This window comes from Lonchura striata, chromosome 2 (assembly GCF_050655825.1).
Source record: "Lonchura striata isolate lonStrDom1 chromosome 2, ASM5065582v1, whole genome shotgun sequence".
Classification (NCBI taxonomy): Eukaryota; Metazoa; Chordata; class Aves; order Passeriformes; family Estrildidae; genus Lonchura; species Lonchura striata.
In genome coordinates, this window is record NC_140704.1 from 49849104 (window position 1) to 49864748 (window position 15645).

General features: G+C 35.7%; 1 protein-coding gene across 5 annotated transcripts in view; it reads right to left on the minus strand.

The window, feature by feature from the left end:
* CNTNAP2 (contactin associated protein 2) overlaps positions 1-15645 on the minus strand; it is a 1072692-nt gene that overhangs the window by 60599 nt on the left and 996448 nt on the right. For all 5 annotated transcript variants that reach the window (XM_031503926.3, XM_077786381.2, XM_085573411.1 and 2 more), the window contains one exon: positions 4727-4820. In XM_031503926.3, coding sequence (XP_031359786.2) covers positions 4727-4820 — 94 coding nt within the window. The remainder of the gene's footprint in view (positions 1-4726; positions 4821-15645) is intronic.

The following is a 15645-nucleotide window of genomic DNA, read 5'->3' on the forward strand; positions in this document are numbered from 1 at the left end:
GATGTTACATTTTTGTATGACAATTCACACATAACTCATGCAGGGGAAAGCACATTTTTAATATTCAACTGCTACCTGCTGTAGCAGGAGGGCTCCCAATATGACAAGATGCATTCTCTGTGAGATTACAGTACTGAATGTTAATGCTGGCGCTCAGAAATGAAGCAGCAGGCAGTTACTTTGAAGTAAGTTGGTGGATGAATTTACTGCATGCTAGCTGTTTTTCTCATTATCAGTGAAAGTTGGCTGAGCTACCCTGCACTCAGAGAGTCTCCTGGCACTGCAAAATGAAGGAGAATAGCAGAGCTCAAGCTGTGCAGCTCTGAATGCCACACTCCTAACATATAATGAGGTGTGAACCTCATTATGATCATGAAGCAGTAGTAGATATATGTCAAAGATGTGTAGCAGATGAATACTTTTAGATTATTCATGATCTATTTTGAGCTCTGCACTATTTTCTAAGATACAAATTTAAAAGCTGACAAAAAGTGCCCTACAGTATAGAGATCTAATTCTAAACTGGTATTTTATATATATATATATATTAACAACAACTTCATATCAGATGATGTCAATGTCTAAAAGCATACTGAAACTAAGCATCAAATATGACTATGCCTATATCCTTCGTAATTTTTTTTTCAGGGGTAACAATACCCCCTTTTTAATGATGGTAAATGCTCTCAAAAAGATAAAATGTTAACTCTTTGACATGAAGCAAATCCTCTAAGTGATGAAACTCTGCAGTTGTGTGGAAACATGGAGATCAGAAGCTGGTTTTAAAGGTGTGTGATGGTTTGGGTAGGATGAATTACATTGTATGAATATACATTCATACAATTACATTGAATGACATTGAATTACATTACATGAATTACATGATTGATGTTTTTCAGCTACAAGAGATGAAGCACCAAACTGCCAAGTTTTTGTATATAAAAGAAAGTATCTTATCTAGGAGTAAAGAAAACTTACCTCTTGGAATATTGCCATTGGTCACTGCTGGAAATTTGAAGCATTATGAACTTTTGCCTCCTATTATTCAGTATCTATTGGTAGAAAGATGCCATGCAAGAAAAAAAGGAGTTCTTCTTTCTATATATACCATACCTAAGCCATGAAGCAATATCATTTATGTCCTCCTTTTTGTGAAGTATTTCTGTGTTCTCTGCTTTGCACATTTGAGACTAACTACTTGGCTAGATGTAAGCTGGTCTTACCTCCCATCAGTCCAAGGTGCTGAATGTCACAATGAATCCAGAGAAATGTCTCCTCACCAATTTCAATTTTCACCACAAACATCAGTAAAAAGCCAGAAACTCCAATCAGGTAACAATAAAAAATCTTTCATTAATGTTAGGAAAACCCCACCACATCTAGAAATTGACTTTTTGTCATATCTTCTCAAGGCAACTGTTTCTTGTGTAAAGAATCCAGGCCTTTGGGGTTGATTTCTAGGACCTCTCTTTAGCTGTATAGTGATGGCAGCTGCTTTTGTAAGAAGGAAGGCAGACCTGAAACATATTTCTCTTTCAGCTACTATCACTAGAAGTCCTTGAAGAGCACAGCTTGAGGCAGAGACAAAAATGGAGCCCACAGAGGTGAGCTGCAGGGACAAGTGTCCGTTCTGAAAATGATTATCTGTATTATGATGGCTTACTTGTATTATGTCAATTGTTTCCAAGTGGATATTTAAGTATTTCTGAAAAGAGACAATTTAATTTGGAGTTGTTGGTAGAAATGAAGTCAAGAAGTGCATTTCCTTTACTTCCCTGCCACTTTCTCAAGAGTAACTCTTGTCTGATCTTGGTGTTTCTGTGCTCAATCATATATCCTGTTAGACAAACTCTCAAATTATTCCTGTTCACCAGAATTATACTTTCACAAAATCATTTGTAATTATGTCTAGCTAATTCCTTATAAATACATATTAAAAGCCAAAGAAACGTTCCACTTTAAATAATAAAGTACAGACTAAGAGAGTACAGGTGTAGTTCCCAAAAAGGATGTGAGGACAGAGCAGAATATTGCATCCAAACTCTCTACACTTAATGGAAAAATCAAACCTCTGGTCTATTCTACTGCAGAAATGAGCTGCAAGTTGCAGCCTACATGAAAATGTAGATGACTGTCACATTGACTAATTTTCACTTTTTCGTTTTTATAGCTTATCATACACATATCCTGGTTTTCCCTCTTGCCTTGTCTGTCTGCCATCAAAGCCTAAATACACCCAAAGAACAGATGAAAGAACTTCCTTGAAACATTAACAATACCTTTCTATCATCTTTTGTGAGATCCTGCATTTCTCTAGTGCTATTATTTTTGTTACTACACACTCATGTTAAATAGGATTTTTCATTTGTTGTGTCTTTCAGCTTTATTTTACACCTCAAATCATAATCCATTCCATGTGGGTAAGAATTATATACTAAATGCCTGTACCTCCAGTTTTCCAAATGACTACAATGATTTAATATTAGTATTTTTCAAGCCAGTTGAAAAAAAAAATGCATTTTTAAAACAGAATTTTAAGGAAACAGAAAGCGTCTCAACTTAAAAGAAGAAAAGTTCTCCCTGATTTCAACTCAAACATTTTGCTGTTGTTCTGATATGACCATCCTGCTTTACAGAAAATATTCTGAGCAGTTACGAAGCAACATTTTATTAATCAGCCATACTGTTGCAACACCAACGTCATTGTCAAACCTAGAGCAGAGAGGTGTTGCATTGTGGTAGGTCTTGTACAAGGGATCATTTCTGATGGGGAGCAGATGAACCCTCTATCACAGCAAGCACAGCTGGTGCAGAAGCCACTGTTCCTATGCAAATAACACTAATAAAAATGGAAATAAGACAGACAGAAGACCCGTTTCCTAGTAAGATTGTTACAGAGTGCTCTTCAAAAACCCATCTGTCTTTAAAAATAGGGCCTTGCATTCATTTTTGCTGACAAATAAGAATTGCATTGTATGGGAACAACAGAAACTGAATGTAAGTGATGCCAGAGCAGCAGTGAAATGAGAAGCTACTCCCATATTGCCCATTTGGAAAATGTAATTGCATATGGGCACAAATTGCAACTTGATCTATGTATCCAGATCTCCTGCTGGTTCTAATCCCTCTAGACCACTAAAATATGCCTAGTCAGCGTGAGGTGACAGATAGAGGCTTTAAAGATACTGAATTCTATGTCTACTTTGCCCTTCAAACTGCTGATTTTGGGTTACCCTTCTAACTGAGCTCTCCCCTCATTCAACATGACTCAAAGCTGCGCCATAAAGTTCATCAACAGACATGGCCAGTTGCACAGCCATTTGACACCAGGAACTCCATCTCTTTGTAGTGAAGTTCAATATTTCTTTGGTAGAAAGCGTAAAAAGGGTTTTATTTTTTGTTTTCTTGTTTGTTTCTTTAGTAGTGATAAATTTTTCTGCTTAATAAAATGCCTTATCTGCAAAGACAGCAACAAGCAGAGACAAAGAAGCAAAAAAAAAAAAAAAAAAAAAAAAAAATTTCCCAAATGGAATATGATGGGACTAATATAATGCTATGCTATTAAAAAAATTAAGTCAGACCATCAGCTCCAGTCCAGCAGCCCAAATTAAATGCAGTAAGGTACCCAGATTCCAGAGACTGACCAAAATCAGACTGCATCATCTTTTTTACCATCAACAGAACTGACTTGGAAAGTACTAGAAAATAGTTCATGACTCTTCTGATAGCCAGTTATTTTAAAGGATTTTAATTTCCCATTCATTGGAAATCCTATACGTTAAATTTTAAAAACAAAATAAATGAAAAAACGTATCTACAAAACATCCCATTAGTTGTGTGGTTAATTTCTTTACTACTTCCAAACACAGGGCAAAAGGTTCACAGATTAATGCCTTAACAATTTAACAAATAAAAGTTTGCAATTTTCTGGATTAAGCTCTTCACTGAGTTCAATCAACCATATCTCTGTATAAAACACTTTCAGGAAATAATATTAATTCCCCTTCATCTCTGAAAAGGGTAAAAAGCCCTCCTTACAAACTATAATTGTTGTGAAGAATTGCTTCATGAAATGAGTAACCCTGGAAATTCATGTAAGAAGCCAGTAGCAGGAAAATTAAGCAATGGAATATAGGATGGTCTAAAAGTGAGACCAAGGAACCTCTATTTTCCCTTGAGTTCCTCTGGGGAGCTGGCCAGTGCTGCTGCACTGGAAATAACCATGAAATCTATAAAAGGGATAGAAAATGTCCAGATGGGTGTTGCTGCAGGTGTTATGGACTCCAAAAGACCTTGCTGGTTAGTGGGAGAGAATGGGGGTTTGCCACAGGATGCTCTGGGATAAGAAAGCAATCTGTACAGATTAAAGACATAATAAAAGGTACACAATAACAATATCATTCACAGTGAATGCCAATATTCAAAATAAGTTCAGTATCTCCTGATAGAAGCAGTGGTCTCAGTGATTTCCTTGGATTGCCTTCATCTGACACTGAGAGGGTAATGAAACCTCACAAAGACAACCTTACAAGGGTCTTTTTGCCCATACCTTTTTTTTCCCTATGCATGGCAGAAAATTATTTATTTGTGTGCCCATCAGCCTCTGTGACAGGGTGAACATAACCCCTCCTTCAGGTATAACTCTAGTATCACCATTTGTATTAAGTGTCCAGCAAGCATCCTGCTAAACACACACCATTATCCCAGGTATAAAATGAAATCTTACCTATAACTTTTCCTAGGAATAGTGCCTTTGGGGAATTGAACTGAATGTCAGATGTGGCTGGCAGGCTGTAACTTGTTGGAGGATAATGATCAAGCTGGAGAAAGAGAAAAGAAATTATGAGTATTTTGAACTGATCTGCTTATTACAGTTCTGATCAGTCAGGTCTACTTCACAGAGTTTATGCCATCTCTTGTAACTGTCTAATACACTCTACTTTCATTTTCATAAAGGGAAGACATAGTGTATACCCTTCCTTCCATATCTGCCACAGTTCCCAAGGCCTGGAGAATACTTATACAGAATATATGTTGTTCTATAGAATCACATCAATTTTTACTTATGTGCTTCTCAATTGCTAAATAGAACAACAGTATCAATAATAGAACAACTTTTTCTTTCCATAGAAGTAGATTTCCATTTGGGACCTATGATACTGCTAAAGCTAGATTTACATAGCTGGGAATTTGAGATCAATTCAGGTGTTGGGCAATTTTCTTCTCTCTCAGAAAAGTCATAAATTAATAAGGCATTCTTTTTTTGCACTTCATGCTTATTATTTTCTTGTTGAGAATGTTGTTCAATCTGATTGCGATGATGCCTATTGAAACTGAAACAAATTCAAGAGTAATCAACTTAGCTAAATAGTTTAATCTATAGGAAATGTATATTGTCCCCAATATGGCACAGCAATCATGTTACATTAGCATATTTCCCCTGGCTTTTAGCTATTTAACAGAAAAATGTGAAGAAAGAGAGTAATGAAATGAATTGCCTATGCTTACTAATACTGCTATTAGCATAGTTTAATATAGCTCAGTAGAGTTTTTAGTTCACATTTCATACAGGCAATTGGAATGAATTTTTATCTTTACTGTTGTTATTTATTTTCTCAGATTTACATGTTTATTACATAGGCTTAAAGAGGACAGAGCAGTAATAGTTTATTTTATTCTGCCCTTGCCTTGGCACAAAACACAAAATCATATATGTGATTTAAGACTTTGCAGAGTACAACAGACTGCAAAAGTAATTCTCAGGAAATGGCAACTCTATGAGGCATATGATATTTTCACATATCTTTTTGCCATATTTCTAATTTAAAAATGTAAGTATTGTGAATTATTTTGTTTTAATGATACTGCAAATGCTCAGTTCAGTAGTTAAAAGTAAATGAATGACAGGTATCATAGAACTGAAAGGCTGAATGCCCTGATACCCTGGAATACTGTGAGCTCAGGTAGTTGTAAAGTCTATGGTGTCATGAATCTGCAAAAGCAACCATCTCAAAAAACTATAACAATTGGAGGAGTCTTGTCTTTCTTATAATTCCCCATAAAACCCCAAGAAGAAAACTTTATATACATAGTAGACAGGAAAAACAGTCTCTGCAGATTGCAAGAGAGGTTTAATAAGTCTTAATGTTCAGAAATTATTTTTAATTTATCACAACTAGTACTCACACCGATTATTTTGAGATAAATACATGGAAAAAAAATAGTTCCATCTTCTTACTCAGAAAATAATGAGCTTCAGTTAGTTTGTTCAAAGTATTGTGAACAGTTTTTCTCAGGTTTTTAATAAAGAGCAGAAATGCATATTTTACCTGAAATTAGAGTTATATAACTTCATATTGAAAGGAGTTATTTTGGAAAGAGTGTAGTCAAGTGAATACAAAGACTTAAAATAGCAAACAGATCCCAACCTCAACCACCTCAAGCCCTACTAAATAGAGACTCCACTTGAGTGCTTGCTATTGGTTTTCCTGATGGAAGGGAAATGTCCCAGCATCCAACATTGCAAGTGCCAGACCCATTTTCAGGGGGAGCTGTAGGCATATCAAGTAAAAAATATTCTCTTGATATTTCAGGAAAAAATAGGAATGGCTTAGGTCTCTCATTGTATTTACCCTTAAGTTTATTAAATTAGAAGTATAGACTTTAGAGAGGTTTATCAGGTAAAAATTGGTGAAAACTAATCAACAAAACACTGATTTGTTGATCCTCTCCTATGTCAAGAGGTTAACCTCATGTAACTACTTTGCCTGCAGTGGAATTGCATCCAGTACATGCACAGGATTAATTTTCTAGGTTTTCCTTTTATTAATATGACTTAAAATATGCTGAAGTAGCTCTGATAAAATAATTGGGCATGCTACTTACCAACTTACCAGATACCAAGTTACATTGGTATCTGTCAGTATCATCAACATTTGGGTTCTTTCTGGTTCAGAATCAGTCTTGAGCAATTTAAAAATATTTCTTTTTATCGTGATCTGCACTCTAGGCAGTGCTGTTGATCAGATCACCATTAATAAGATAAAATATGAATAAATTAATTAAATATCAATCTATGTCTATAATCAACATATGGATGTATGTTGGATGTCCTAAAGCAGTAGCCATGTACCAAATGTCTGAGTAACAAATTATTAGTAACAAGTAATGAAAAAGTCAGCCCTGCCAAATGTACAGGCTGCCTCTACCTGTGTACATGTGTTGTGTCTGTAGAATAGATATGAAAATGAAAAGTTAATTTAAATGATGAACCATTGTTAACACTTGCATGAACAGTTACAGAATATCAAATCCTGCCAGCTGTGGCATGATAAGACTGCCTTTGTGTTCAGGTAATGCTCAGGATTTGGATTCTTCGCCCATCTTGGAACAGGTTAGCTAGCAGTAACCTCGGCCAGATTTAAAAAAAACCCTAAATCCTTTCAGTGACCACACCTTCCCTTGAGATTTCAGCATAGCAGAGCATTCCATCCCGGCACAGAGGCAAAAGGGATTGCAACAACAGCAATGAAGTGTTACATTGCAGGCTCTAACAGGAACTGACACTTCACTGCTGAGGTTTACTCATTTAAACACATCTATTGTACTGAATAAAAAAACCTGAATCTAGCCACGCAGGTATATTTTTCACATTTCATTGAAGTCAGGGAAAGATATCCCAATGGGTTCAGCTGTGGATTGTTTTAAAGACTGTCTGAAGCTTTGGGTTGCTTTGATTCCTAGCTAAAATAAATCTCTGTTTAAAAGCTGTTGGTACCAAATTTTTAGGGCAAACAATTCTGATCAGTGATAGAGCCAGCTCCTGCTTCTCTGCCATCTCTTGTCAGGGGGCACCTGCATTGCTTTCCACAGCTTTGAGCAATGCCTTTCTCTAATCCTGGCACCTGGAATGAAATGATGAACCACAAGACAGTGGGTCTAGGGAACAGTGGCTGTTTTTATTGCATGTCTTTGTCTTAAACTAGAATTACCTAATTAAAGAAACATTTTTTTTTTTTTTTTAAACACTCGTCCTAGGGTTTCTTTAGAGGTCTCTGAGTTAAAGCACCATGCTGAATTATTTCCAAAGCTGCATGTGACTGCCATCCAGTGGGGGCTCCTGTGTAAGCAGCTGGAATGGAGCAGCCAGCAGTCTTTGCATGAGACTAGCCTACCAATCTAATAGAAAACACATAATAAAAAAGGAATTACGGTGTCAAATGATATTTGAATGATAATTTGATTACCTTATTTAATGAAAATTAAATAGAATCTCTGTATACACAGATGTTGATGCTGTGGTTTTGTATTAAATTACTGTTTTAAAATGGTATTTAAGATTTTTCATTACAGCTACTTTTCTTGAAAAACTCAGTAATTTCATTTGAGCTTCATATAAACATACAATGTGGCTTTGAGTGTAACACAGATGAAAGTAGGTGGCAGTTTCTGAGGAACTTGCAGTTTCAACTCTCAAGTCACATCACGCCAGGGCAGACTGCCTTTTTCTGAAGTTGTCTGGATTTAAGCAAAAGTTCAATAAAATGCTATTCCTTTTAAATTACTGTTAACTTAGATAATAAAACTAATCTTGATGGGAGTTCTGAGATTAACAGAGATATCAATCTAAGGGCAAGCAACATGTCTGCATCACCTTAGTAGTCTTGGGAAAATAAAAAGGGATAAACATGAACACATACCTTACATTCACCCTGTGGATATACTTACATCTGAATCATTGTCAACCCAGCCTGTATACTGCTGTAAAGTTAAGGTTTTTCTTCATGCTGGACAAATTTTATAAAAATATTGTCCAAATCAGATGGAATAATAATGCTGTAAAGCCTAATCTCACACCATCTGATGTCAATACAGCTCTGCTGTTGAATTTAGCAATAGCAGGATAAAGAAGGGGGTGTTACCATCATGATCAGTGTAGTGTTTCTCTTCTGCATGATTACCATGATTTATCACTTGTGTTACCAACTTCTATATCCTGAACAAGGGATTTTTGTGCTAAATTCTATAATAATACATAATAAAAATGGTTCCTACTCAAAAATGCTTACAACAAAGCTAGAACAGACTAGGCATGTGACCCCAAGAAAATAAGAAGCTGGTATGCAGGTGTTTAGATGGAGCTCCTTACAAGTATTATAGCAGTGTATGAGAAAGAAGGGAGTTAATTATGAAAATCAAATGGGAGGTATTATGACATTATTTTTATTGGTGTAATATAGATGATTATTCACCTGCTAAAAGGTTAGGAAAAAACTTACAATTTTTTTAATATGGTGATATTGGATTTTTTTTTTTTCTCTAGTACAAGAGGAAAGGAGCAGATTGGAGCAGCGACTGTGTAATTGCTTTGGCTGATCATGGCCACTTTTACTGCAGTTCAGCTCCTTCCTCAGTGTGGCACTGGTGCTCCGCTGATGTGATTCTGACAGGTCAGGTCCTTGACCCAGGTTAGTGCAGATCAGATCTGAGCCCCAGCAGGGATAAGCCATGGACTGTAAATGAGGAGTGGATCCAGAGAAACGGGCAGGACCATAAACCCTGCATTTTTACTGCCTTGGACTGTCACAGACCTGCAGCCTCACTGCTCATCTGGAACACAGGAGGAGGCACATACGTCACTGGTGTGATGTAAGGCAAACTAAAGGCTGGCATTGTGCTTTGAGCTCTGCAGATGAAATTTCTATAGAGGTATAGCAAACACTCTTTTAGGAACCACTCCTAAAAATCTGTTCTGCTGGTGTAATGCACCGATTTAACTTTTAGCAGTTGTTTTTTTTTTTTTTTTTTATAAAGGTCAATTATGGTATTTCATTATAAAGTGTCTTTTTTTTTTTTTTTTTTTTTTTTTTAGGGATTTATATTAAAAATGTGATTAATGTGATACAGACATGGGAAAAACATAGATACATAGCAGGAAGTTTTTCTGGTTCAAAACTTGAATCCTTTATGTGCAGAAAGCTTGCATATATGCCTGAAAGCTGTCCTTGCTCTGCTAAATAATGACAGGGATAATTTGCCTCCCTCTAAAAAAACACATTTTGGATAAAATTTAAATGGAAATGTAGAAACATAACTCAAAATGTAACTGAAGCACTGATAAAGAAAGGCACACTATTTAGTCTGGCCGCCTTAAATTAAAATGATTCTCTTGTGCTTCTTCCACATATCTGTTGACTTTTTATTGCTCTCTTTAGTAGATGAATTACAATAAATGTTAACAGAAGCAATAGCAAGTCATATAATGCCAAGTCATTAAAATTAAAGAGACCTACCTCAGGTACCTAAAGATGACTTTCACAGGACATTAATTTGTCCAATGTGAACTTCCATACAATGGTAATCACCTATTTCATAGTAGGTTTTGACTTTTTTAGCTTTGTCTTGAACTCTACGATTACTTAATGATTTTTTGTTCTTTTCTTGTTTCTTTAATTTCAATAAAATGATATAAAACCAGCAATCACATAGGCCAAGGAAGGCACACACACACGCTCTCATCACTGAAAATTCACTATAGAAGAAGGAAATAGTTTCAGCACAGCCAATACAAGTAGCACATTTGTGAGGTGAATAAGCCTGCTGATACACCCTGCAGACCTTTGCCCTGCTCTGAGATGCAGACTCAGGAAATACCAGACTGCATCATTCTCCCTTCTGAATAGCCTTAGCTTAATTTCCAAGGAAAACAGAGGTGTAGGGTGAGTAAGACAGTTCAGTTCTGGGTCTTACCATGATAGGTGGCCTAGACATGGGCAAAGTTTGGGATAAGGCAGCTGAAACATGACTGAGTCCAGCAACATAAAAAGGATATGAGAAGGATGGATATGTAAAGGAGTTTCTGTCCTATGAAGGGGTTTTACAAAGCAGAAAGTAAAGGGGAATATTCTTCCAAAACTCCTCTAAGTTTAAAACTATATCAGCTGATGCAGAAAGAGTGAAACATTTTAAAATATATATTATTTGTCATCTGCCTCTGCATTTCTGCAGCAGCTACAGGGAAACTACAGGGAGCAATGCTATCCCCAGATGGGGGTGTTTTTCCCACTGTTTTTCCAATAAAAGAGAGATATGATTCCATGTCCTGATGTTCAGAGTGAGGATATTCCATCCACTTAGTTGTTGATGAGTGAAAGGAATTCTGGTTTTTGAAAACCTTTTGTCTGTCTTTCATCAAGCTGGGATTCAACGGGGATGTGCTTCTTACCTTGGCAGATGCCACTAACCAACTCTACCACTCACAGAAGGGGAGTAGAAGTTGTTAATTTATGAGGTTCCTGTCTACAAATAACTTCTTTCTTTAACTGAAATATTGTGTGTCATGCTGTAAAATAAAGAAATTGAGTAATTTCAGTGACAGTTTAAATCAACAAAACATCTTGGAGCTCATGGTCATCCTGTGAGCACAAAAGAACAAGTAAAGAAGTTAATAATCAGTGAATTATTTGCTAATTTGTGATTCTGGTACAGACAATTTAAATTCTGTTCTGCTGTTTCTTGCTGTTGTTTACAGACACTTTTCAGTATTGAACACCTGGTCATTTGCAACATCTGTAACATACTTATAGTTGGAGGGAACTTGAATTATGAAAAGATCGGGGTCTGTAATTGTTTATATTTTGGAAACCAGATGTTGCTTAGGGTTATAGGCATGATATACTATGTCAATAAAAGCTTTGTTTTATTTTCAGAAGTTTGTTGATATATATTGATAGCTTCTTATGCTGCTTTGTCACCTATTTGTGGGAAAAAACTCTTATATTTTCAGACCTGAGTAAAATCACTTCCTTGTGACTTCTGATTGAAAAAGAGCTTAGCAGTAATGGGTCAACTAAGTGCTAATACATTAAACATGTAGCTCTAATGTATGGCTATGCTCTAGAAAATGGTCTGAGTTTGCCTTTCTGTAGCAGTAGCATTTTGAGTAATACATTGCCACTACAGAAGGGCAATACATAGTGAAAAAGATGTATCCCCAGGGATTTTAAATAATTCATTTCAGCAGGAAGGCCTTTACTATTAATAGAACAAATTTTTTTCTTTTTCCATTTAAGCAAAACATGTTTGGAAATTAATTAATTATTCTTTTAATACAATAGAATTGCTGGGTATTAGGAAACAAAGCAGAGGGTTAACTGTTGCATTGATGCTGACTATGGTTTACATGTTTTACCTGTGATTAAAGTCCTGGATACTTAAAACATGTTTTATTCATATCAGTGGCTATGGGATTTGTATATACTGTCTGACTGGTTCCTTTCAAATCATGAGCACTACTTCCCCATTCCCTACCAGTTAAATGTTAGCTAGACCAGCCTTCAGATTAATCTGGTGTCCAGACAATTTACAGCACTACCCAAAGGATGTTGAGGCAGCACAATTCCCAGAAGATGAAGGAAATAAATAAAGATGGCATTTCTACATCATTTTGATGGCATAAAAACCATTACAATTTCTAATCTTAGGGTAAATGTTTTCAAAATGTGACTCAAAAGGGAGAGTTTTCAGAGAAGAGTTAAAAAATTGCTTTAAGTCTCAAAAACTATAGAGGATGAGGGTATACTAAAATAGATCAGTTTATTTAGCATCTTGCAGACAACATGAAAAGATGTTTTAATCAGCATTTCTAAGACAGTGTGAAGGGGAGTGATGCCTGACATTAAACATTTCTTTCATCTATCAAACATAGACACAAAGATCCCAAAGTTAAATGTTGAATTCAAACTGTAAATTAGGTGCAAATTCTTTACAAGAATGGTACTTAGCACTGTAAGACATAGCCAAAGGATATGGTACATTTTCTATCATTTGAAGTCTCTAAAGCTAAATAAAATGTCTTACTACAAAATTTGTTTTACTGCTATCATTATTTTTGGTTAGCTGCAGAAAATAATTTGGTGATTTTTTTATGGCCTCTCTTAAGCTAGAGCTCAAACAGTGATAATTTTCTGTTGAAGCTTCAAAATAGATGAAATATGATACTTGTGATTCTACAGCAACAATAATGATGAGAGATGAAATTATAGCCTCACTGAAGTCCATGAGAAAGTTTCCATTTGCTTTAACGAGAACAAAATTTAATCTACAATGATAAAAATCTTTGATATATTAATTGCATTTAAAATGGGGATTATATGCCAAGTGCTTTGCTCCACTTCACCCATTTATTTTATTGCTATTATGTTTACTATTTTATTTTGTAATTCAGATTAGTTTTGAATTAACTCTGTATGATTTACATTTTTAAGCCATCTAGGAGTTTGCAATTGTTCTCTCTTTTCAAGTAGTGCAGAGCTCTAAATGGAAATGGACTTGTAAAAAAAAATCTGTTTCTTCTTGATTTCATTTGGGTAAGGGTCAAACATTTAATTGATCATTTTTCACAAAGATGGGTGCATACTTTTGCTTGCCTCTGGTAAAGTTGGAAAATGGAGATTTTTACAAATACATTTTCTGTATTGTTCACAATCTCAGCTGAGTTCAGGTCATGATTTAGCCATAAAGCTTCATAATTTAGCTGATTTTGAGCAGAGTCAGAAATTAACATTGAGATTATATGGTATTGTTGTGTACAGCTCCTCCACCACAGTTTGACATATTGTCCAGGCCTGAAGGAGAGAACTGTCAGCCATCCTTTGTGTGGCCTTCTGAGATGGGCAGTGGCTGCTGGCAATTGTCCTGAAAGCATACTGAGAGTTTAGGACAGCGTTTCTTCAGTCCTTAAGAAATTGCTCCGGTTTAATCCTTTTCAGGAACAAAGAAGGTGTTAGAAACTGTGACTCACAATCCATTATCAGAAATGGCTTTAAAGCAGGGATGGAGAGCTGGACACCTGTTGAGAATGTATCTGTGAGGAAGCTAACAGGCCCAGCCCGAGTCCTGCTGACTATCAGCTTTATTCTACTAACAATCAAAGCATATAGTATATTTTTTTCCTCTTTCTTTTTTTTTTTTTTTTTTTGCCTTATATTTTTTCTTTGTAGCAGGCTGATCTACCTTTGTGCAACAGAATATAAAAGTCTCTGATCCATATTCCATCCTGATTTTACTCTAGGGGCATGCAAAGAAGCAGAAGGCATGAATCTTGCACTCAGGATGCAACTATCACAGTTCTTTAAGGTACAATTTAAAGCCTGCTGGAGGCAATGGAAGGCCTTTCATTTACTTCAATGGGCTTTGGATCAGAACCTCTGCTAGGGAGCTTTTGTCCTTGGCTTTCTTCAAAGAAGATTTTACTGATGTATGAATAGTGTTAATCACCCATGAACACTTGGTAAAGAGTGAGCTGGTTTTTATGATATGTAAAATACCTTGCTGAAGCATGAAATCTTCTAATGAAGTCAAACAAAGTAAAACTTGCCCTCCATAACCTAAAGCTCAGCTCTTGAAATGTCATTTATTGGAATAATGCATTCCTTATCTCTCAGTCTGAGCTTTTTCTTGCCACAGAAATGGAGCCTTGGAGGTGTGCCATGGTTACTAGTATCTGATATTTTACTAGAGGGGAGGGATAGGAATTATTACTATCAAATGTTAATTTTGTTCCCCTCATGGAAATGAGAAAATAAGCATATCTTTGTCCCTGAGTTTATGTAATTTGCTTTTTCTGACATGTAAATTGACGGTATATCCTTAATCTTATCCTTGAGAAACCACTGGCAACACAGTTGTGAGCTTGTTATTTAATGTAGAACTATTGATTTGTCTGCAGTCAGTGAATGTATAAAACTGAAACATAAAAACTATTTGAAAGAGCCTTTGCTACTACCTTCAGTCTTGACTGCCATGGTATGTTAGGAATAGCGATACAATTATAACAAAAGCAATTCACAATAAATATTTGTTCTTGAATTAATTTTGTTACCTTATGGACATATAGTATTGTGGATATGTTGATTTTAAATCCCAATTCTGATTTTATGTAAGTAATCAGTGGCCTCCTGTGTGCTAGCATGAGGTGAAGTCTCATAGAGTTCACTAATGAGTGTTTTTTCATATTTATATGTAAGTGAAACTCTTGAGAATCATGATAAAACTCTGATTCACACAGCTCATATGGTACCAATTTATTGCCTGGCTTCAGATTTTTTAAATCTCTCTGGCACTACAGGGTTATTACAGTAAGTTAGAAAGACAGGTACTCTAACTATGAACTTGCTGTTAAGATCTCAAAAATACTGAGTGCTCTTGAATTGAAGCTTTGATGAGAAATAAATCCTTCTTGTGGCACTTTTATGCCCTGTAGAGATGAAGAAGTGTGAGCAAGAGCACCTGGCAAGCAAGCTGTCTTCTTTAAAAGCAAGCAAACCAGCTGCTCATCAGGTTGGAGAAGGATTTAGCAGGAAATAAAAGTCTACTCAAATGTTCATAGCTCAGATCTGCAAGAGAAAACTCATACTTTATGATTTGTCCTCTGCATACTGAGAAAAACTGTATTTATATCTTCTGTATTTTCAAACTGTGAGGAGTTCATTTTCGAACAGGAATAATTTTCGAGTGAACAATCTACTTAGCAGATTCATTTCTGTCCATATAATTTCTCTCATTTACAGAAGGTAAGCAGGTAAATAATAAAATAAAGTTATGGAGGACAAACAAAGTTTGATAGAAATAGTCTCTTTCAGGGTA